Source organism: Stigmatopora argus, chromosome 8 (genome assembly GCF_051989625.1).
Source record: "Stigmatopora argus isolate UIUO_Sarg chromosome 8, RoL_Sarg_1.0, whole genome shotgun sequence".
In the NCBI taxonomy this organism is placed as follows: Eukaryota; Metazoa; Chordata; class Actinopteri; order Syngnathiformes; family Syngnathidae; genus Stigmatopora; species Stigmatopora argus.
The window spans coordinates 17010151-17031560 of record NC_135394.1 but is presented as its reverse complement, the minus strand read 5'-3'; the positions used below and the strand labels follow the sequence as shown (position 1 = coordinate 17031560).

The 21410-nt window shown below is 37.8% G+C and overlaps 2 protein-coding genes and 2 long non-coding RNA genes across 6 annotated transcripts in view; 3 read left to right on the top strand and 1 right to left on the bottom strand.

Annotated features, from left to right (window-relative positions):
• Positions 1-326: 326 nt before the first annotated feature.
• LOC144078724 (cyclic nucleotide-gated channel cone photoreceptor subunit alpha-like) lies at positions 327-12965 on the bottom strand. Of its 2 annotated transcripts, none has more exons than XM_077607041.1 (10): positions 12803-12965; positions 11524-11701; positions 5868-5989; positions 5097-5168; positions 4798-4974; positions 4658-4717; positions 3100-3240; positions 2905-3006; positions 2713-2819; positions 327-2020 (listed from the first exon to the last, which is right to left on the bottom strand). In XM_077607041.1, exons 1-10 carry the CDS (start codon positions 12820-12822, stop codon positions 624-626), a joined length of 2376 nt encoding a protein of 791 aa, XP_077463167.1. In that variant the 5' UTR covers positions 12823-12965; the 3' UTR covers positions 327-623. The 2 variants fall into 2 exon arrangements, with proteins under 2 accessions (XP_077463167.1, XP_077463168.1); XM_077607042.1 differs by having other exon boundaries at positions 4798-4929.
• LOC144078733 (uncharacterized) lies at positions 2098-6067 on the top strand. The gene is made up of 3 exons (XR_013301298.1): positions 2098-2265; positions 2888-3019; positions 5809-6067. It is a non-coding gene; the product is annotated as an uncharacterized LOC144078733 (long non-coding RNA).
• On the top strand, positions 11574-16572 carry LOC144078732 (uncharacterized). 2 transcript variants are annotated; one of them, XR_013301297.1, is made up of 4 exons: positions 11574-11889; positions 12827-13149; positions 14159-14345; positions 15696-16572. It is a non-coding gene; the product is annotated as an uncharacterized LOC144078732 (long non-coding RNA). The 2 variants fall into 2 exon arrangements; XR_013301296.1 differs by having other exon boundaries at positions 11579-13149.
• Positions 16573-19277: 2705 nt separating this feature from the next.
• tmem131 (transmembrane protein 131) overlaps positions 19278-21410 on the top strand; it is a 39159-nt gene continuing 37026 nt past the window's right edge. Inside the window, exon 1 of the mRNA XM_077607263.1 lies at positions 19278-19622. Coding sequence (XP_077463389.1) covers positions 19490-19622 — 133 coding nt within the window. The 5' untranslated portion in view covers positions 19278-19489. The remainder of the gene's footprint in view (positions 19623-21410) is intronic.

Genomic DNA, 21410 nt, shown 5'->3' with positions numbered 1-21410 from the left:
AATGACCGTATTGGCCACATTTTGTGCATGTCAAGTCAAATTTGTGCGCATATAAGCTGTACCCTCGATTCAGTCATTTTTGGTTACAAATACGGCTTATATGCGAGAAAATACGATACTTTTTGCTCTGGGTTATGGCATCCCTAAGTTTTTTTTTTACATTTTTTTTAGTTGACTCGAACTCAAATTTGCTTTAGCCAATTATAGAGTAAATACGGTTTCAATTGGTTAGCACCTTTAGGACATCTAGCTAGCCTATCAAATCTCACGTTTGCTTTTTTCTTGCAGAAAATGTAGTCAAAAAACTCTAAAAATACTCCAAGAAACCCGTTGTAATGTTTTATTTTATCTACAAAATAACCATGCGGACAAACACAGCGAGACATGTTAGCGTAACGTAGATAAATATTCGCTCCATTCATATGTACAATATGAAACAAAAACCAAAGCTCCGCCCCCTCCGCCCAATCCGTGACCTGGAATATGGCATACCTAACAATTCGGACGGACAACACGAAGCTTTTTCGGCCCGGGCGTTAGTCCACCTTTGGCTTCTCGCGGCATTGGTCGGTAGCGTCTGCACGCGATTGGACGAGGAGGTTTTCCCCTTCCAAAGTCCTCCTTTACTGGACCTTCTTGTCCTTGTCGGCCACCACCTCCGACAGGTCCTCGGGTCTGACGGCCTTGACCTGGGCCTCCATTTGGCTGACCCTCTGCTTCATGCGCGTCTGGCTGGAGGTGAACTCGGCCATGAGCTTGGCGAACTTGGTCTGAGCGGCGTCCAGGTTGTCCTGCAGCCTGCTCAGCTTCTCCTCCATGTCCTTGGGGTCGGCCCCGGCGTTGGCCACGGCCTCGTCGATCAGGTTGTCCTTCATCAGGATGGCCTTACCCTTCTCCTCCAGGGCCTTCTTGGCTTCCGGGTACTCGGTCAGGGCCTCCATCAGGTCGTCCTTGGTCAGGGCGAAGAGGTCGGAGTAGCCCACGCTTCGGATGTTGGCGGTCCTGCGGTTTCCGGCCTTGCTGCCCTTGATGCCCAGGATGCTGATCTCGCCAAAGTAGGCGCCGTCGCTGAGCACCACGAACTGCGTGACGCCGTCGTCGGCCACCACGGCCAGCTTGCCCTCCTTGATGATGTACATCTCGCGGCCGATGTCGCCCTTCTTGCAGATGTAGTCCCCGGGACTGAAGACCTGGGGTTCCAGCTTGAGCACCAGCTCGATGAGGAGCCCCGCCTCGCAGTCCTGGAAGATGCGCACCTTCTTCAGCGTATCCAGGTGGACGTTGATGGCGATCTCGGCCTTCAGCTTGTCGGGAAGGTTCTTCAGGACCTCCTTCTCATCGCAGGTCTTCTTCTCCGTCCACAGGTAGTCGAACCACTTGATCACCCGGGCCTCCAGGTCTTTGGTCACCTTACGGAACTGCATGTACTGCTTGATGGAGTCGATCTTGGCCTGGAACTCGGCGCGGGAGGCGTTCATGTTGGAGATCATGGCGCCCACGTTGCCCACGATACTAGCGAAGATCAGCACGCCGGTCAGGAAGTCGGCGATGACGAAGAGGTACTCCACGTCCCGCACCGGCGGCGGCGTCTCCCCGATGGTGGTGAGCGTCAGCGTGGACCAGTAGAGGGAGTAGATGTACTTCCTGGCCAGCCGGCCGTGTTCCGGGTGGCTGATGTTGGGGTACACCCAAGTGTCCGAGCCGAAGCCGATGGTCTTGGAGATGGCGAAGAACATGCAGGCGTTCCAGTGGATGATGATCAGGATGTAGAGCACCAGGTTGCTGATGCGGAACATGTTGGGGAAGCTGGTCCTGGTCTCGGTCCTTTCGAAGAACTCGAACAGCCGGGAGATCTTGCACAGGCGGTTGAAGCGGAACTCGGGGTTGTTGAAGCCGAACTTCAGGAACAGCAGATCCGTGGGGATCATGGAGATCATGTCGTACTTGAACTGGGACGTGGTCATGTATTTGGCCCGCAGCTTGGAGGATTCCTTCACCAGCAGGCCTTGCTCCAGGTAGCCTGAGGAGGAAATCCAAAATGACTACCGGACTCTGACTGGGACCCGTCAAAGAGCTACACGGTGGGGAAGGTCGGTAAACTTAAAAAATCAGATTTTGATTCACTTTTGCCAGAAAGCCAAGAATGTAAATGAATGACTTTCCCGTATTTTCTCGCATATAAGCCGCCTCTGCATATAAGCCGCACCCTAGTTTGTCATCCCTAGGTAAGATGGCGGCGCTCTGACCGAACAATGGCGGACACAAGTAAGTGGTTTCTTTTTCACGTTTTATGCAAGATCGTTTTTTTTCTTGAATTTCATTCATAGACGTCAAAATTAATTTTGTTTCGCGTTTTTATCTTTTCTCTATTTTAAAAGAAATGACCCTATCGGCCAGATTCGCTTGCGTCATGACGTCACGGCGCCATTTTGTCGTGACGTCATCGTGCCATGGCGGCGTCAACATGCAGTTTTGTGCATGTCGTGTTTTTATGCGCATATAAGCCGTAGCCTCGATTCAGTCAGCATTTTTTTGTTACAAATATGGCTTATATGCGAGAAAATACGGTAATACTTTTTGATTTTCGGGGGGGGACTTGACTTTAATTATCTTTCATTTGGAGCAAAAACCATTCATGGATTTTGGAAAAACTGATTGAAAATGTTCAACCTCTAGCCCAAAGTTGGACACCTAGCCCCCCAAAAAACTGACCTGTCCTTGACCGGACGAAGCTGTCAGTGTAGTAGATGAAGTCGCTGGTGTAGTCCAAGAAGACCCAAAGTTTGGTGAAGCGGTCCTGGAGTTCGTTGAAGCACGCTCTGGCAGACGACGTGAAAAATGTTGAGCTGCTTTGTGCTGTAGTTTGACTTTCTGTTTTTTGTTCTAGAAACGACTCAAAAGTACCTGGTGACGATCATGATCAGGTTGTAAAAAACTGGACCGGCGATGACCGTCAGCCACCTGTAGTACATGTCTGCAGACGGGTCCATTAGCCAGATCTCCTTCCTGGATTGAGAAGGTACTTGGGTGAGGATTTTGTCTGCTAATTTTTCCGCGGGGACCATCGGTAAGAAATCTATTCTTTGGGAGAGTACTTACGGCGGTTCCTCTTTTTTCTTATCGTCCTTTTTATCGTCCTTTTTATCGTCTTTTTTCTCGTCTTTCTTCTCGTCTTTCTTCTCATCCTTCTTTTCGTCCTTCTCCTCTTTTTTAATCTCCTCTTTTTTATCCTCCTTTTTACTAGGGTTACAACTCGGGCTTTTAGGTCTTTTTTATTTGGGGAAAAGGGCGTCTAGGTGGGTGTGGCCAAAGGGACACGAGAATGGTCGGGGAAAGATCGGGAAATATTGGCGGGATTGGTCTTTTAGGAAAAGGAGATTTCTAGTTTGCGCTTTTAACCTCCTAGGACCTGGCATCCACATGTGGCTGAATCTTAAGACCAATCGTATGTATACATGTCAATCTATATATATGTATATTTATATATATGTATGTATATGTGTATGTATATATATATTTCAGCAACATGCTCATTTATTTATTATTAGCTATTTATTTATGTCTAAAATGTCTTTTTCTGTGTCTGTATTCTCACCCTCTTGCTACTGTGACAGTGAAATTTCCCAAATACGAGATGAATAAAGTTATCTCATCTAATCACATTTTTGGGTGTCACAAGACTACAATGATACATTTTGGACTACCAGGGCCTGGCGTCCATGTAAGATGTGGACATCATTTTTTCTCAGATATGACATCATGTAAAAAGATAATTCTTATTTGTTTTTTTTATTAGATTAGATAACTTTATTTATGCCGTATTTGGGAAATTTCATTGTCAAAAAAAGAGGATGAGAATACAGACACAGGAAAATACATTTTAGACATAAATAAGTCATAAATTAATTAATAAATAAATATAAATGAATATAAATAAACTCATAAATAAATATAAATAAATATAGATAAATATCAATGAATATAAATGAATAAAAATAAATAAAAAATAAATTAATAAAAATAAATACATAAATAAATAAAATAAATAAATATACATAAATAAACATCAATAAATAAATATAAATAAATAAATAAAAAAAGATAAAAAATAATAAATACATATTAAATAAATGAATGAATAAAATAATAAATTAACGAATTAATAAATAAATAATAATAATTAATTAATGCTTTAATAAATAAGTAAATACATAAAAAATAATTTACACTCATTTGTAGCCAAATTATAGCCTAAACATCAAAGAGTAAATAAAAATGCATGCCTTGCAAAAGTCCGGGTCTTAGGAGGTTCATTCTATTCCTCAGATTAGTCTACGGTGCGCTTGTGAGGAACTTCCAGGTGGAATCGGGACTAGGGAAAGTTGCAAGGATCTGCTAGAGGTCTCAAAATAGCTCGGCAGGATTTTTACAGACTTTACCCTTCCTTCAAATCTAAACTAAAGCTGCATTATTTCGCTCAGGTTGGGCGCAAACCAACGAACCACCCAGACAAGGAAAAGCAGACTGAACTGGGAACGGAAAGAACTTTGGAACCAACTCGGCTATCTGTCTAGTTAGTGGATGACTAGCTATTAACCCGCTGGGCTATCTGTCGACTAGATGACTAGCTACTATCCTACCAACTATCCACACTTACTTGTCGGTGTTGTTGCAGTTATTGACGTTGTAATTAGCCAGCGGCCAATGACTGGCAAGACTTGAGGAAGAACAACGAAGCGACTAGAGATTCAGTTCTTTGGCGGACACGGTTGACTTTTTGGGACCAGGGCCACTTACTTTTTTCTGTGCATCTTGCCGTTGCGGCCCAGGGACAGGACGGTACTCTCGCAACCGGAGTCGTCTCTGAGCTCCGGGCCTCGGAAACGCGCCAGGAAGGAGTCGTGGCGCTCCGGCGCTTTGGGCTTCATCCTGTTGAAGGTCCATTGGCGCAGCGTGTAGAAGAAGTGAGACAGCCTAGACGTGGTCAGAGAGGGCGGAGACAACCACCGCGACGTGACACAGGTCGAGACTGAGGGACGTGGGGGAGTGGTCGGAAGGGTCAGGAGGGAGGGGCTTGTCGTGGGGGGGGATGTTACCTGGCCATGGCTCCTGGACCAGTGAATACAGTTCTCTTGGACTTGGAAGACAGAGTCCTTTCGGAATTGGAACTGGAAAAAAAAGCGTAGAAGAAAGAAGATGATGGACAAATGAAGAGGATGGGCGGAGCTATCATATTCGTTCTTTCATCTTCCGCTTGAGTTTCAGCATGGGTACAAAAATTTAAAAAAAAAAAATTATTACCATAAAATTTAATTACAAAAAAAAATATTACCACAAAATGTAATTTATTTATTTTTTATTACCACAATTTTTTTTTATTTTAATTACCACAAAATTTTATTTACATTTTTTTATTACCACAAACTTTAATTTAAAACAAATTTTATTACCACAAAATTTAATTTAAAACATTTTATTACCACAACATTTAATTTAAAACAAATTTTATTACCACAACATTTAATTTAAAACAAATTTTATTACCACAAAATTTAACATAAAACAAATTTTATTACCACAACATTTTATTACCACAAAATTAAATTAAAAAATATTATCACCACAAAATGTAATTGTTTTTTTTATTACCACAAAATTTAATCTATTTTTTTTATTACCACAAAATTTAATTACAAAAAATAATAATATTAAAAAAAAACATTCAAAAAAAATTGCCTTGTAGTAAAGCCGCAATATTGGAGGGATTACTGTACTCCTGATGAAATATGTCTGATCCTATTTTGACAGGGCATCTGAATGATAGCATCTTTTACTTGAGACGCAGCCGAGGACCTCCTGAAACAAACCTGCTGTCTCCATTTTCGATAACGGCCAGCTCCTCATCCGACGTGTGAACGGACGAGCGGCATCTTGTCAAGTAGGAAATTTCGCTGTTGACCTTTGCCATGTTGTAGTGAGGCCTGTTGCCCTGAGAACACATAACAAATACAGTGGTGCCTTCAGATATGAGCTTAATGCGTTCCAGGACTGAGCTCGTATGTCGATTTACCCGTAACTCAAATGAACGTTTCCCATAGAAATGAACTAAAAACAAATGAATTCGTTCCAACCCTCTGAAAAAACACCCCAAAACAGGATATTGGATTCGAAAAACATTTGTATTTGTTCCAATTCGCCATCTATTAACAAAGTAACAAATAACTAGTGGTTTAATATTACTAAAATGTGTTTAATAGTACTAAAATTAGAGGGATTTTGCGGAAAGGAGACTTTTTGCATGGCAACACGCTCGTAACATAACATAAACAAATTGAAATGAACTTACAATGCAGACACTCAAAAATAAGATTAATCGAACCTAACACTAAACTTATTTCTAATTTTCTTTGACATTTTTGATACCTTTCTTCTCCCGGGTTGGCTCTATTGGCCCCGCCCACTTTCAGATGCAACCTATCCAGGGTTGTTTGCTTTTGTCTTCCCTTCAAAATATTCCCAAAATGATGCACACAAATATCCTCACAATAAGATAACGCACGACCACTAGCCAACGAAAAGTAGCATATACTCCTCTCGTATTAGCGAACAAGCTCCGCCATTCTGCACTGACTAACGGGACAAAAAAACACCAAAAAAAAATGCAACGCTCCGCCCAGTGCTCGTATCTCAAGATAAATATTTGCCCCCAAATTTGACTCATATCTCAAATTGCTCGTATGTAGCCACCATTTTGTTAGTTGGCTACGGAAAAAAACGCTGAAAAAAATGCTCCGCCCAGTGCTCGTATCTCAAGAAAAATATTTGCCCGAAATTGTACTCGTATCTCAACTGCTAGTTGGCTAATATAGATACTAATACAGCATGTGTTGCCATTTTGCTAGTTGGCTAATATAGATACTAATACAGCATGTGTTGCCATTTTGCTAGTTGGCTAAAATAGATACTAATACAGCATGTGTTGGCGACTTTGAATTTGCGTCTAATACGATTCTTTCAACATTTTGTCTTATTACAAACCCTTTTTTTTCAAAGCAAAAGAGTCCAGACCGTGCCCTGAACTATGTTTTCCCAAGAAGAAGCCGCCTAATGTACTTAACCTGGCTAAATATTCCCCCGGCAGCAGCAGACCTGTAAGCAGCGCTTATTTATAAAAGCGGGGTTGACCGTTTACAAACGCAGAAAGCACGCTCATCCTGTTTAGCAGTAAGGACATAAGGAGGGGCTATTTTCAGAGGTGCTATACACGTACAGTAAACTCAACCACTCGGTACAAAGCGGCCCTATTGTTTGTTTACCCATACACAAAAAAACTACTTTTAGTCCCTCGTGTAATGTCTCTACGAGCACTGGGCGGAGCCTTGCATTTTTTCCAGTGTTTTTTTTTCCCCGTAAGTCTGATTAGAAACACTTTTTTGACAGAGAGAGCCCTAAACAATTCATATTTTCTAATGTTATTTCTTGAGAGCCATTCTCAGAATTGAAAAGTAAAAATACATGAAAATTTGTGGGTTTTTTTTGGGTCATTTCACCACTTTTAAAGTACAAAAAGTCTCTGAATTCTTTTGACAACATTGTTATGCTGTTGCTAATAAATCAGTATCAATTATATTATGCACGGGACTCAGCTTTCTCACTAGGGATTTCCATATTTTACTTCACAGGTTAGTGAAGAGCCCATATGCACCCATAGAAAGAGCCACATATGGCTCCCGAGCCATAGGTTCCCTACCCCTGCGTTAGTCAGTGCGAATGGCGGAGCGATCGCTAATACGAGAGGAGTATATTCTACTTTTCGTTGGCTAGTGGTAGTGCGTTATCGTATTTTGAGGACATTTGTGGGCATCATTTTGGGAATATTTTGAAGGGAAGACAAAAGCAAACAACCCTTGATAGGTTGCATCTGAAAGTCAGGGTGGAGGCGGAGCCAATAGAGCCCACCCGGGAGAAGAAAGGTATCAACATTTAAAACAAAATTAGCATTAAGTTTAGTGTAAGGTTAGATTAAACTTATTTTTGAGTGGGTCAGCATCATAATCTAAGTTCATTTAAATTTGTTTGATATGTTACAAGCGCGTTGCCATGCAAAAAAATCTGTCTAATTTTAGTATACTATTAAACACATTTTAGTGGTATTAAACCACGATTTATTTGTTACTTTGTTAATAGATGGCGAATTAAAACAAAAAAAATGTTTTTCCAATCCAATATCCTGTTTTTGGTGTTTTTTCAGAGGGTTAGAACAAATGTAAGGTTAGATTAAAATTATTTTTGAGTGGGTCTGTATCGTAATTCAAGTTCATTTCAATTTGTTTATGTTATGTTACGAGCGCGTTGCCATGTAAAAAAAATCTGTCTAATTTTAGTATACTATTAAACACATTTTATTGCTATTAAACCACTAGTTATTTGTTACTTTGTCAATAGATGGCGATTTAGAACAAAAAAAAATGTTTTTCCAATCCAATATCCTGTTTTGGGTGTTTTTTTTAGATGGTTGGAACTAATTAATTTCTTCTTGGTTGATTTCTATGGGAAACGTTGATTTGAGATACGAGTAAATCGACATATGAGCTCAGTCCCGGAACGAATTAAGCTCATATCTCGAGGTACCACTGTACATCTTTGACACTGAAAGTCTAGATTCTGAAAGCATTATGTGACAATAAGTTCCTAATATGAAATGTACAGGGAAAAATAATGCCATAGCTTGTCGAAAAATGTATGTGGATATTTCCCTTAAATTAGTAGAAAGCTTTGTCAGCATTTACCCGGTCTGACTTGTTCAATCTGTGGTTGTAACACGTGCAGATACGTGTAGATTAGCGCTAATGCCGGGGAGTTAACGAACCCAGTGTAGCAAAAGCTCCACCCCTCACCCCCGCTACATTAAATGAGACTGACAGAAGTTTACCTTTAGCCACTGCGGCTAAAGGTAAACTAAGAGAGCATTACATCATTGCACATGTCAACAATCGCTCACTACAATGTGACTGTTAAGGCAATATTTTTACTGGATACTTTTACCACATTTTTTTACTGGATACTTTTACCACATTTTTTTTACTGGATACTTTTTTTTTACCTATTTTTTTTTTAAATTGGACATTTATTCTGTAAATCTGCCAAATTCATCCCGCCACATCATTCAAAAATAAATGTTTTTTTCCCCTAAAATGAAAAACATTTAAAATGAGATGATGAAAATAAATTTATAATATTTACTGCTTCTGCCGCCTTTAAAAAAAAGTAAAACAAACATCTCTATTTTAAATTTGAAAAATAGAGAATGTTTTTTTTTTCCTTTTTTAATTTAATTAAACATCCTTAAAAATATTTTTAAAAAGTAGAGTATATACCTTGTTATAAATTTTTTGTATTTATAAAAATGTGAATTTTTTTGAAAAATGAAATGGTAAAACAAACATCTTAATTTTAAATTTTAAAAATATAGAATGTTTACTATTTTTTCCTTTTTTAAATTTAATTAAACATCCTTTAAAAATATACCTTATATACCTTATTATACATTTTTTGTATTTATAAAAATGTGATTTAAAAAAAAATGGTGAAACAAACATCTGAATTTTAAATTAGAAAAATATAGAACGTTTTCTATTTTTTCCTTTTTTAAATTTAATTAAACATCCTTAAAAACATTTTATAAAGTAGAGCATATACCTTGTTATAAATTCTTTGTATTTATAAAAACGTGAAAAAAATAGAAAAGTAATAAGCAAACCCTTAATATAATTTTAAAAAAATTAAATGGACAATTTTTAGGCTCCAATTAAACGACTCAATTTTTCAAACGAAATTACTCTGACTAAAAAGATGGACAAACATTACAAACACCGACATTAGCCTAAACTATGCTAGCTTGTACTGTATTAATACTAAAATAATAAAAACTACACCAAACTACTCAACCTTGTAAGACATCAAGATTCTGACATGCGGGCCACATTTAGCCCCCATACCGCAAGTTTTAGACCACTACTTTAAACATAACTTCATTTTGAACACCCACATACCATTTTTAAAGGGGTTGCACACTTGCGCAACCACATTATCTCATCTGATTTTTCGATAACAAAAAATATCAATGTATTTACTCACATATAAGCCGACCCACATATAAGCCGCACCTTTAAAATGGCCTTAAATTGGTTAAATTTAACAATTTCTCGCGTATAAGCCGCCCCCTGATTGACAATTTTCACCTCCATGTTCATGGTTTTAATAGGGAGTACACATGTATTAGTTTAGAAAAATCATCGCACCTAATATGACCCACACTAAATTATAGTTAGCCTTATTAAGCATTAAAAATTATGACAATTTTTTTATTAAAAAAATACCAATTTTCATATGGTTTGAGCAAAAACAATGATAGCACTGAAGTGCTACATGCTAAAGTATTTGTACTCGGTTACTTTCTACGCCTGAGTGCATGCTATTTATTAGCATTATGGCAGACAGAATGATCTGTTAATATAATAATGCTCTTATTAGGTTGGTAGGAGATTAGCGGCGGCGTGGCGTTAAGAGGCTTGCGGCTTTCTATTTAGCATTTAGCGGGGCAACCTCACCTGGGCTAGCAACAAGGCAACATCCCTCATCGATTTATGATATCAAATGCTCATTTTTTAACTCTAAATTTAGTCAATATCTGGAATAAAAAGCTTCGGTTTTTAATAAAGTACATGGGGCAAGGGGGGCGGGGTTTACATTTAATTTGGGTTATTTGTTGGGCAGTTTAAAATGATTTGAATTCATTTAAGTATAGAAATATTACATTTATACAGAGATATACTGCAAATACATGATAAAAAGTGTTTATTGTTATCATAATGGAAAGTATTGGAGATATATGTGATAATATTGTTTTCTTTAATTCATCATTTTTTTTAGGCAAATACTAATATTTATTTTTTTAGGTGATGTCCAATTAATTAAAAAATAGCATAACTAACACATTATCTTATTCAGCACTAATTCATTAAATTTTAACCAAAATGTCCATAATTATTGATTATATAGAATTAAAGACGAGCTTTGCAAAAAAATGAAATAAATAAAACTAATATGTAACTAAAAAAAAAATCTATTTAGTGTTTTCTACGTGCAGACTATATTTAGATTGCATGAATTTTAAACAGAAACAGAAAAAAAATGTAATAAATATTTTTAAGTTGAGGACTGAGTCACTAATATTAAAATTTAAATATGTATTATCTTAATTGAATTCAGTAAAGGAAACTAAAACCTCTATATCTTGAATCTAGAAAAAAAAATCATTTTATACCTTTATTTTGAAAATCCAACTACATGTTGTTCATAATGTACAATTTTCAAAAATATTTATATATCTTTTAATAACCAGGCTAACTTTTTTTCTCTTTTTCTCCCACAGTCAACAAAAAATGCTCTTTCTAAACGTGAGAATATTTCAAATAAGTCCTTTTTTGGTTTTTTTTTTTTTTTAATGTTTTTTCCACTTACCCGCTCACGCGCGTAAACCCAGCAAAAAATTGGAGTCTCCTCGGGACGCACACCCGCACATTTCCATCCTTCCCTTTTCACTTTCTCCCGTAGAAATATTCCCCCATGGCTGACTCCTTCCTTCGTCCGTCCGTCCTGGACGTCGTCGTCTTGGTCGTCGGCGCCAGACGATGAAGAGCTGTGAGGATGAGGATGAGGATGAAGATGAAGATGAGAGGCTCAGCCGAGAGGGGAGGAGTCAAACCCCCCCAACCCCCCCCTCCTCGGGCGAATGAGATGATTAGGATCACCCAGAGAGAACAAAAAGTACCATTTGGATTATTGGCGCCGGCTTCACGGTTCTGGGGTCGAGGGTTCGATCCCAGGGTGGGTCTTCACTTTGTGGAGTTTGCATGTTCTCCCTGGGCTTGCGTGGGTTTTCTCCAGGTACTCTGCTTTCCTCCCACATCTCAAAAACATGCATGCTAGGCTAATTTAGCACTCTAAATCACAGGTGTTAAAGTGGCGGCCCGGGGGCCAAATCTGGCCCCCTGCATCATTTTGTGTGGCCCGGGAAAGTAAATCATGAGTGCCAACTTTCTGTTTTAGGATCAAATTAAAATGAAGAGTATAGACGTATATTAAATTTCCTGATTTCCCCCCTTTTAAATCAATGGCTGCCATTGACAACCTCCAATCCACCTGGCAAACATCATTTTCATGATTATATTCCTCATCAGGGAAAATATGGAGAAGGGTCATTGTTGAGAAAGCAGCACGGCAATCCTCATTTCAGCGACCAATCATCCCCTCTCCACTCCAAACCTCATTAGTTTTAGGCCAGTCTCCAGGTGCAGACCCCCAGAAACCCCTCCCCCAACCACTTCAGACCCTCTTTAGTTATCGTACAACATGCTGATTACTGTGTGTAGTTTCACAGTAAGCTTAAATTGCAGAGTAAATAAAATGCTGAAAAGCAACCTAAACTCTAAATTTATTTATTATCTTACAATATCTGTCTTCATTTCCCCACATTTGTTTTGCATGTTTGTGATTGGACCACCCAAAAAACGGCTTTTAATTTGTCAGCCACGTTAAACGTGTTTAAAGTGAAGATGTCCTTCTTAATATCTTCAATCAACTTTCAAATAATGTTAAATTAAATTTGATTTTTTTTCGAGGGCTAATGCTAATGCTAACCTAATTTGAATTTTCGTATTTCTTTTTGCCGTAAACTTCAATTGGAAACTGAAGAAACACCTGAAAAGCCACCAAAATACAAAATAATTTATTAACTTACATGTGTTTGACATCTGTCATTTAGCATTAGCAGAACCCGCAAAGCGTCCCGGTTCCGTCCAAGCGCCGCATTTCATCTCGCCACTTCGTGGAAGAAGTCGCGAATGCTTTGCGCCGAGGCCTGGCCCACGATGGCCTCCATCTCGCCGACGTTGGCGTTGCACAGCTGATGGATGCTGGGAAAGCGGCTCAATAGGGCCAAAGCTTTGACCCGACCCACCCCGGGAATTTGCAGGACCGTGGACAAGACCAGTGGGTCCAAGAGTCCGGATGGGTCTTTCCTTCGGAATGGATTCTCCTTGCCGTCTGCGTGAACCTGTTGTCAAAGAAAAAACTAATTTGAATGAGGTAAGCCTGAAAATAACTTTTAAATCACAACTACTGTATTGACCCGAATATAAGACGACCTCTTTTTCAAAATAAGGAAGGAAATGATGACAGTATTCACGTGTTTTTTGAGGTTTTCACGTTTTTTGTTTTTTGCGGTACACCCGGAAAAATGGGGTACTACTGCGGAAATATTTTTCACAGTAGTCCCCCGTATTTTCCGGTGTACCACGAAAACGCAAAAAAAGGAGAATACGGTATATTGGAGAGATTATTTGGAGCGTTATTTTGCCTCGTTCAAATCATGCAAAAACTGTCTATCATATCTAAATATCTCAACATTTAGATTAGATTAGATAACTTTATTCATACCGTATTCAGGTAATTTCATTGTCACAGTAGCAAGAGGGTGAGAATACAGACACAGGAAAAGACATTTTTGACATAAATAAATAGGTAATAAATAAGTATTAATGAATAAATAAATATATAAATTAACAAAAAAATATAAATAAATTAACCAAAATATATATAAATAAATTAGCTAATATATATATATATAAATTAATTAACCAAAATATATATATCAATAAATTAAAAAAATATATATATATATAAATAAATTAACAAAAAAATATATAAATAAATTAACAAAAAAATTATACAAATAAATAAATATGTCAACTTAAGTGCATTCACATTAGTAAATGAATGGCTTCTCTTTTTTTATGAAATGATTTAATCTGTTCAGCATTCGCTTTAACGGTATTTGGCGCCATCTGGTGCAATATCTAGGCCGCGATTTTAAGACGACTGACACATTTTCAGTTTTATTTCAATCCAAAAAAAACATCGTCTTATATTCAGGTCGAAACGGTACTTAGATAAACACTGGACAACAACCAGAGCCGGTTTTTGCTATGGGCACTGTGGGCGACCACACAGGGCGCAATCGGTTGTGGGGGCACAAGAGCCTTGTTTTTTGTTTTGTTTTTGATGATGATGATGATGATGATTTTACCATTTGAAGAATGAGATGCGAAGCCTCCGTCTGCCCGCCGACGGGCAGCAGTGTCAAGCCGAGTTCCAACACCACAAATTTCTGCACGGCTGAGAAGTACTGCTGGCTCAGACCAGTTTTCTCCACCAGAACCAACATTTGGGAGCTGCTGCAGGCCTGCCACGACCACAACCGCAAATTCAGGCTCAAAACGAAAGTAAGAGAAAAGTTCAGACTCACATTCCGGTAACGGACTAGCTCCCGCTTGTAGGCGGTGTCGGCGATGATGTCAGACTCGGAAAGATAGAGGATGCTACTCTTATTGGGGAGGAGGAAGTCAACCACGCCAAGCTCGGTCTCGAATAGGATGTTTACGCCACTGCCTGAGAACAGAGAAGTGAGACAGGAAGTTGAAGACGTTACATAGCATAACTTTTTTTTTTCCTCAGGGTTATCTCCTTTTAGCCTTTTAGCTATATTTGCATTTTTTAAAACTTCAATTATTAGACATTTAAAAGTGATAGGTAATGGAATATTTAAATATTCACTCGAATTTAAGTAAAAACAATTTATTATTTTTTATTTTTTTTTTTTTAATTCCGATCAGGCCCGAACAAATATATTTTTTTCAAATTTATTTATTTATTTTTAAAGGCTACAAGGCAACTCATTAATCAAGATTGGCATATTTTGAAAATAAACTAAAAGCATTTTTTTTCGCATTATGCTATATCACAAAACAGATGGAAACAGCTAAAATAATAAATCATATATATATATATATATATATATATATATATATATGTGTATGTATATATATATATATATATATATGTGTGTATGTATATATATATATATATATATATATATATATATATATATATATATATGTGTATGTATATATATATATATATATACATATACATATACATATATATATATATATATATATGATCATTCAATGAGCAATTCTGATATTTTTATCTCAATATTAATGACTAATTTACTATAATTTAATATCTTTTATTTTCCAAAAATACGATCTTTTCCGGTTCAGACAGCTGCTATTTAAACTAATATACACAATTTAACACAATTTTTAGCGTAGAAAAAGTGAGACACAATCGGTAGTCAATGTCAATAAAATGGAAGTTGACTTTAATAATATTAAAACACTCAAAACAATAATGTAAAGATTCCACTAAATTTGATTTGTTTACCTTTTAATGCTTGAATAAGCGACGAGTTTCTCCACTTTTCGCTAGTGATTATATGTCCGTAAGAAGGCACGCCAAAAGTCGCTTTTTTGCATTCCATGAGGTACACAAACATCAAAACATAAATTGTTGTGGACAACAACTATCAAAACTTTGCTATAATTTGATCCAACAAGTCCAATATGAATCATTAAAAATGTGTTTAGAGGCGCCGTGTCTTTTTCTCGTTATCAAGACGACAGTGAGAATCAACTGAAGTGTTATGTCGCCCCTTTCTGGAAGGGGGTGTAATTACATCCATATAAAAAGAGTCATTTATTTTAAACCAAAATTTTCCAAACATTTTTTAGATCCAACAGACTTTTTGCATTGCATAATATGCAAACGCCACCTACTGCTTACTGAGGACCCACCTGGGATCGAACCCTAGACTCCAGAACTGTGAGGCCGCAAGCTAACCACTTGTGCACCGTACCACCACTAACATTATATTAAAGAATAAAATACTAAGTAAAGGTAAGTAAACCATATCTATATAAAAAAATAAGCTTTTTGTTTGCATTTGGCAGTTTTTAGATTATGTCGTAAGTCCCCTGGCTTTGCAAATATTATCAAAATTCATAATTAGGCTAATGATTGGCAGAATTGTGGCATAGTAACCATGAGTCACTTCAATCACTGTGGAAAAAAACCTTATGAGCCATCCAGCCAATCAAGGGTCCTTAAATCAAGCAACATGGCCATAAAAATTTAAGTGAGGCCATGAACACTAACGACGATCGGGTTGTTGTTTTGGGTTGGTGCGTTGGAATATAATGAAGATGATTGGCTTCGTTTACCTGCAGGGGATTGGATGTGGGCAAGCACCACACCGTTTGCATGTAAATGGTTGCTATAGCAACCCAGGGGAGCTTTGTTAGCTATTTTTTTGTACTTGGCGACCTTGAGAATGTGAAAAATGTCCTTAATATTCTGATTAGGATTTATAGCAGTGATTTGTCGCTAAAAACACTCCACAAAGTGGATTGGACATCTAAAACCGTCAATGGCAGGTCAAAAGGAGGAAATTATTGATGTTTATTACTATATATAGTGGTGGACTTTCGGATTAGACATTACCACAAAAAGACATGAGATGTTTCTGATCTCATTTTCTGAACATTATCCTCACTAGGGTCGCGGGGGGTGCTGGAGCCCAGCTAACTTCTGGCACAAGGAGACAAACAACCAATCACTCTTAGCTTGGGGCAATTTAGACTGTCCAATTAGCCTACCATGCACGTTTTTGAAATGTGGGAGGAAACCGGAGTACCCGGAGAAAACCCACGCAGGCTCAGGGTGAACATGCAAATTCCACACAGGTGGACCGACCTGGATTTGAACCCAATTCCACCACTGTGAGGCAGACGCGCTAACCACTCATCTGCCGGGCTGCCCTGTGAGACGTTTCTATACTTTAAAAATATATATATTATTGAATTTTTCATGTTTTTACTTGAAATATGTTTAATTAATATTCTATATGGTGGACGAGGGGTTAACATGTTCTCCCCGGACTTGTGTTGGTATTCTCTGGGTACTCCGGTTTCCTCCCACATCCCAAAAACATGCATGCTAGGCTAATTGTATGCTAACTTGTAGCTCTGACTGATTGGTTGTTCGTCTCCTTGTGCGCTACGATTGGCTGGCCACCAATTTAGCGTGTCAGTTAGCTAGGATAACCTCCAGCACCCCCTAGAATAAGGGGGTCAAACTCGGGTTGGTTCGCGGGCCGCTTTAACGTCAACTTGATTTCACGTGGCCTGGACCATTTTAGATGTAATATTTAGATTTTTTTTTTTTATAAATGGATTAAAAGAACTGTATTAAAAGCCCTGAATATTCCGTTTTTATAGATCGAAAACAATGTTTATTTTAGCTTTTTTTTAAATTTATTTTTAGATTTTACAATATGATTTTAGAACTAAAAACACTGAAAAAATTGATTAAAATGACAATTATTGATTTAAAAGGGGGAAAATCAAGAAATGTAATATAATTCTATACTCTTCATTTTAATTTGATCGTAAAACAGAAAGTCGGCACTCATGATTTACTTTCCCGGGCCACACAAAACGATGCGGTGGGCCAGATTTGGCCCCCGGGCCGCCACTTTGACACAGGTGCCCTAGATGTATGTTTGTTAGTATTTTCACAGATGATAGGATTTTTAACCTAGCTAAATATACTTAAACAGATTTGTCAACAAACAACCTTTGTATCCACTTATCAAAGAGGTGATAATTAGGAAAGTTTTATCTTTAGTGGTTTTCTTTCTACAGATAAATTTTATCAGTCATTATGACACATAATTTTGTTATACATAGTCACTTTACAAACACACTTTAGACCATGTTCGTTTCCTGTGTAAATTGATGCAATATATTATAGGATGTCTCAAAATAATTAACCTCAGCTGTAGTTTCATTTGTTTTTGTTTTTTTAATCATTGACATTAATGATCCACTACCCTGCCTAATTATTGTTTAAAGAGAAGATGGCAAATTTACGGGAATAAACTCATCCCCTGTTGAGAAAATACATATTTTCTTGACTTGTTCTGTCCGTTTAGAGGCCTGTTTTCATGTCACGACGCGTATGATTGGTTCGTGCAGTGGTTTGGGGTTCTGTTGCTATAGATATCGCTAGGCAAAACAGTGCAACATGAAACCGGCAGTTAGATTATGAAGGTATGTGACACGTGTCTGACGAGAAAAAGTGGTATTATGGTTCAAAATATGTTGCGCATATGAGTACAGTTCAAGAACAGGTCAATTCCACATTTGAAATTGGTTGTTTATAAGTGAAGGCCGGGATTAATAATCTGATGGTCCATATTTCATCCTGAAATTGCTTTAATAATGTAGCAAATCTCCAATAATTGATTTAATAAAATTATTTATTTATAAACGGATTGCAAAAAAAAAAAAAAACTGATTGCAAAAAAAAAAACCTGATTGCTATCTTAAAAACAGCTGTTGTGCTAATCAGAAAACACTGGTTGAACATCCATGAATTCAATTATTAATTTTCCTGACCGCTTATTAAACTTTTCACAGGTGTCATCAATTTAAATCAAATAAAAAAAACATCTGTTAAATAGAAACTGAAAATAAAAATGATAAAATAGTATATATAGCCTAGCAGCCTTGGTTAATTTTAACTCTATTTATATACTTTTGATAATTGAATTGAATTGAATGCTTTTATCATCATTATACAAATATATTGAGATTTAAAACTTCACAAAGTGCACAAATAACAACAACAAAAAATATAAATAATCAATAAGTAATAAATTAATATGTTGTAAACAACGTACATAAGTAGGGAAGTGCACAAATAACAACAACAAACAAATAAATAGATAATAAATAAATAATGAATACATAATAAATCAGCACTTGATGAATGAATAAATAAATAAGTAGCGAAGTCCACAAATAATAAACAAACAAATAATCAATAAATACTATGAATAAATAAATACTAGATAGATAATAATAAATACATAAATAATAAATAGATAATAATAAATAATAAATAGATAATAATAAATAAATAAATAATAAATAGATAATAATACATAAATAAATAACAAATAGATAATAATACATAAATAAATAATAAATAGATAATAATACATACATAAATAATAAATAGATAATAATAAGTAAATAAATAATTATTCAACGTAAATACGTAAATCCTTCGTAACGCAGGAGTAGCAACAATTCCGAAATCCTTCATATTTTTTCCATACGGCAAATGTATCTCCTCCAAAACGTTTTTCCCACGTTTTCCCCTTGAAGCCTACCAAGACTGCAGGGGGCAGCACCCGCCATTGAACGTCACGGCCAACGTCTCGTTCGCATCTTTGTAACGTCACCCGGACTAACGAAGAAGAAGGCCTTGTACCCTGAGAGGAGAGGCTAATGCACGTCGACCCGAATACATTACGAGTTAGCAGCTCGCACCTTCGCTCCGGCTATGTTTGACCGAGTCCGAGTAACTTTCCCCGGTTATGACCTCCCCGTCGCACGGTTGTCTCCCTTGAAGTGAAAACCCGAAGAGCGGCAGAGCTGTCCCGGCGACTGGGGGAGGCATGGCGGCTGGCCAGGAGGAACGAGTCCACCGGACTTCTCGCCATTTTCCGCACGCGAGCTCGTCGCCGTGCCTCGGACTCTTTAGGATATTATTTATTGCTTTTATCCACTCTGCGCGCTCCAATAAAGAAGGTTAGTATCGGGGTTGGGACGAAGAGGAAGCTTTAGCTGTTTAGCAGCGTCAACTAAGCTAATGCAACTTCCGTATAATTTTTTTTAATTTGTTCTGAATGTGCCGGTGTGTCAAAGTTAGCTAACTTTTTGGGTGCTATTTTTTTATGCTAGCTGTGTTATTTTTATGCTAGCTGTGTAATTTTTACTATCATGGGTCGGTGAAGAACACGCCCGGTGTTTTTTTTTTCGAGGTAAGTCAGGTGTCCACGGGTTAAAGTTTGTAAACGTGGCCCGGTTTGGCAACTATGCTTAGTTTTTGAGGGTATAAATGACAGTCGTGTTGTCATTCCTACACCCGGATCGAGTGTCTGGAAGCCCGTTGGTCATGTCATGGTGATCCAGGGCAGTGGACAGCTGCCCCCCGTGTCACGACCCAACCCTGGGACATTTGTTTACCAGCAAACTTTAGGGGAGGACAGGCTCACGTCTTTTTTTCCCCCTAAGAACGGGTTTTGTTTTTTGCCAGGACTCGTGTGGAAAAAAAAAATACTCCCATTGAGATAGTTGATGTGATTTAAAGAGCAGGTTGAGCGTTTTAGTCTGTAGAAAGCTATATTTTTGGGTTTTCCACGCTTCTATATGTGCTGTTGTTTGCTAAAATGCTATGGTTTTGCTGGAAATTCATCTTTTAGGACATGGGTGGCGAATACGTGGCTCTCGAGCCACATGCGGCTCCTGGCTCTTTGCTTCTTATCATATTTTGTGTATACAGTGGTACCTCGACATACGACTTTCCATGACAACGCACTCGTAACGAAACAAACAAATTTAAATTAACTTGGATTAATATATACAGACACACTCAAACATATGTTTAATGTAACTTTACACAACTGAATTCTAATTTTGTTTTATTTATTTTTTACCTTTGTTCTAGGTGGGTTAGGTGTTTGCCACGCCTCCACCCTCACGTTCGCTATCGATGGGCTGTTTGCTGTTGTATTCCCTTCAAAATATTCCCAAAATGATGCACACAAATGTCCTCACAATTGGATAGCGCACGACCACTTGCCAACGAGAAGTAGTCTTGAATGAGCGATCGCGGGAGCTAACAGGCTAAGGAAGGAATAACAGCCTACCCACGTATTGATTGTGGGTAATGAAGTTTTGTTCTGAGAAAGGGTGCCATTGGCTATCGGTGTTGTGTGCACGAGTATACTTCATTACCCAGAAAGCCCTCTTTTTGCCCACACATGCGCGTTGTGCGTTTCCTGGTCTTAGGAGAAACTCGTCTGAATTAATCGTTCAGTGCTCGTAGATATCTGTTATACACGAAAGAGATGCGGCAAAAAAAGACAGTGCGCTACAATGATAAACAGCCTCTCATGTCATGGCCACCTGGCTTGGTCGCATCTCGAAATTTTGATCGTATCTAAGGCGAATTATTCGATCGAAATCTTCATCATATCTCGAGCATTTCGTAGGTAGAGCTGATCGTGGGTCGAGGTACCACTGTACTGTGACTCTTTGCTTTGTTGTATGTTCTCTTTCTTCTCTTAAAACACACTCAAATTCATCAGAGCCCTTTGAAAACAAATTATAAAATGTATTTAACGCATATTTTAACTCTCACGGTTTAACTTTTTCATTCTTTGTGTCTAACTTGTTCGCCACTCCTGTCTTATGAGCTGTTAACTGTAAAATTCCGAGACGAAATGAACTAAAGAAGCTTGACAGCGAGTGTTTTACTCTTTTTAAAGTGGCGCTGAAGTTTTAAAAACTGACAAACGAGCACAAAACATTGCA

Coding starts and splice junctions, on each gene's coding strand:
- LOC144078724 (XM_077607041.1), bottom strand. CDS start 12,822: ATGACAGATGTCAAACACAT. Junction 11,702..12,802: donor ATGACAGATGTCAAACACAT/GTAAGTTAATAA, acceptor TCATCCTCACAG/CTCTTCATCGTCTGGCGCCG. Junction 2,820..2,904: donor CTGATCATGATCGTCACCAG/GTACTTTTGAGT, acceptor GTCGTCTGCCAG/AGCGTGCTTCAACGAACTCC.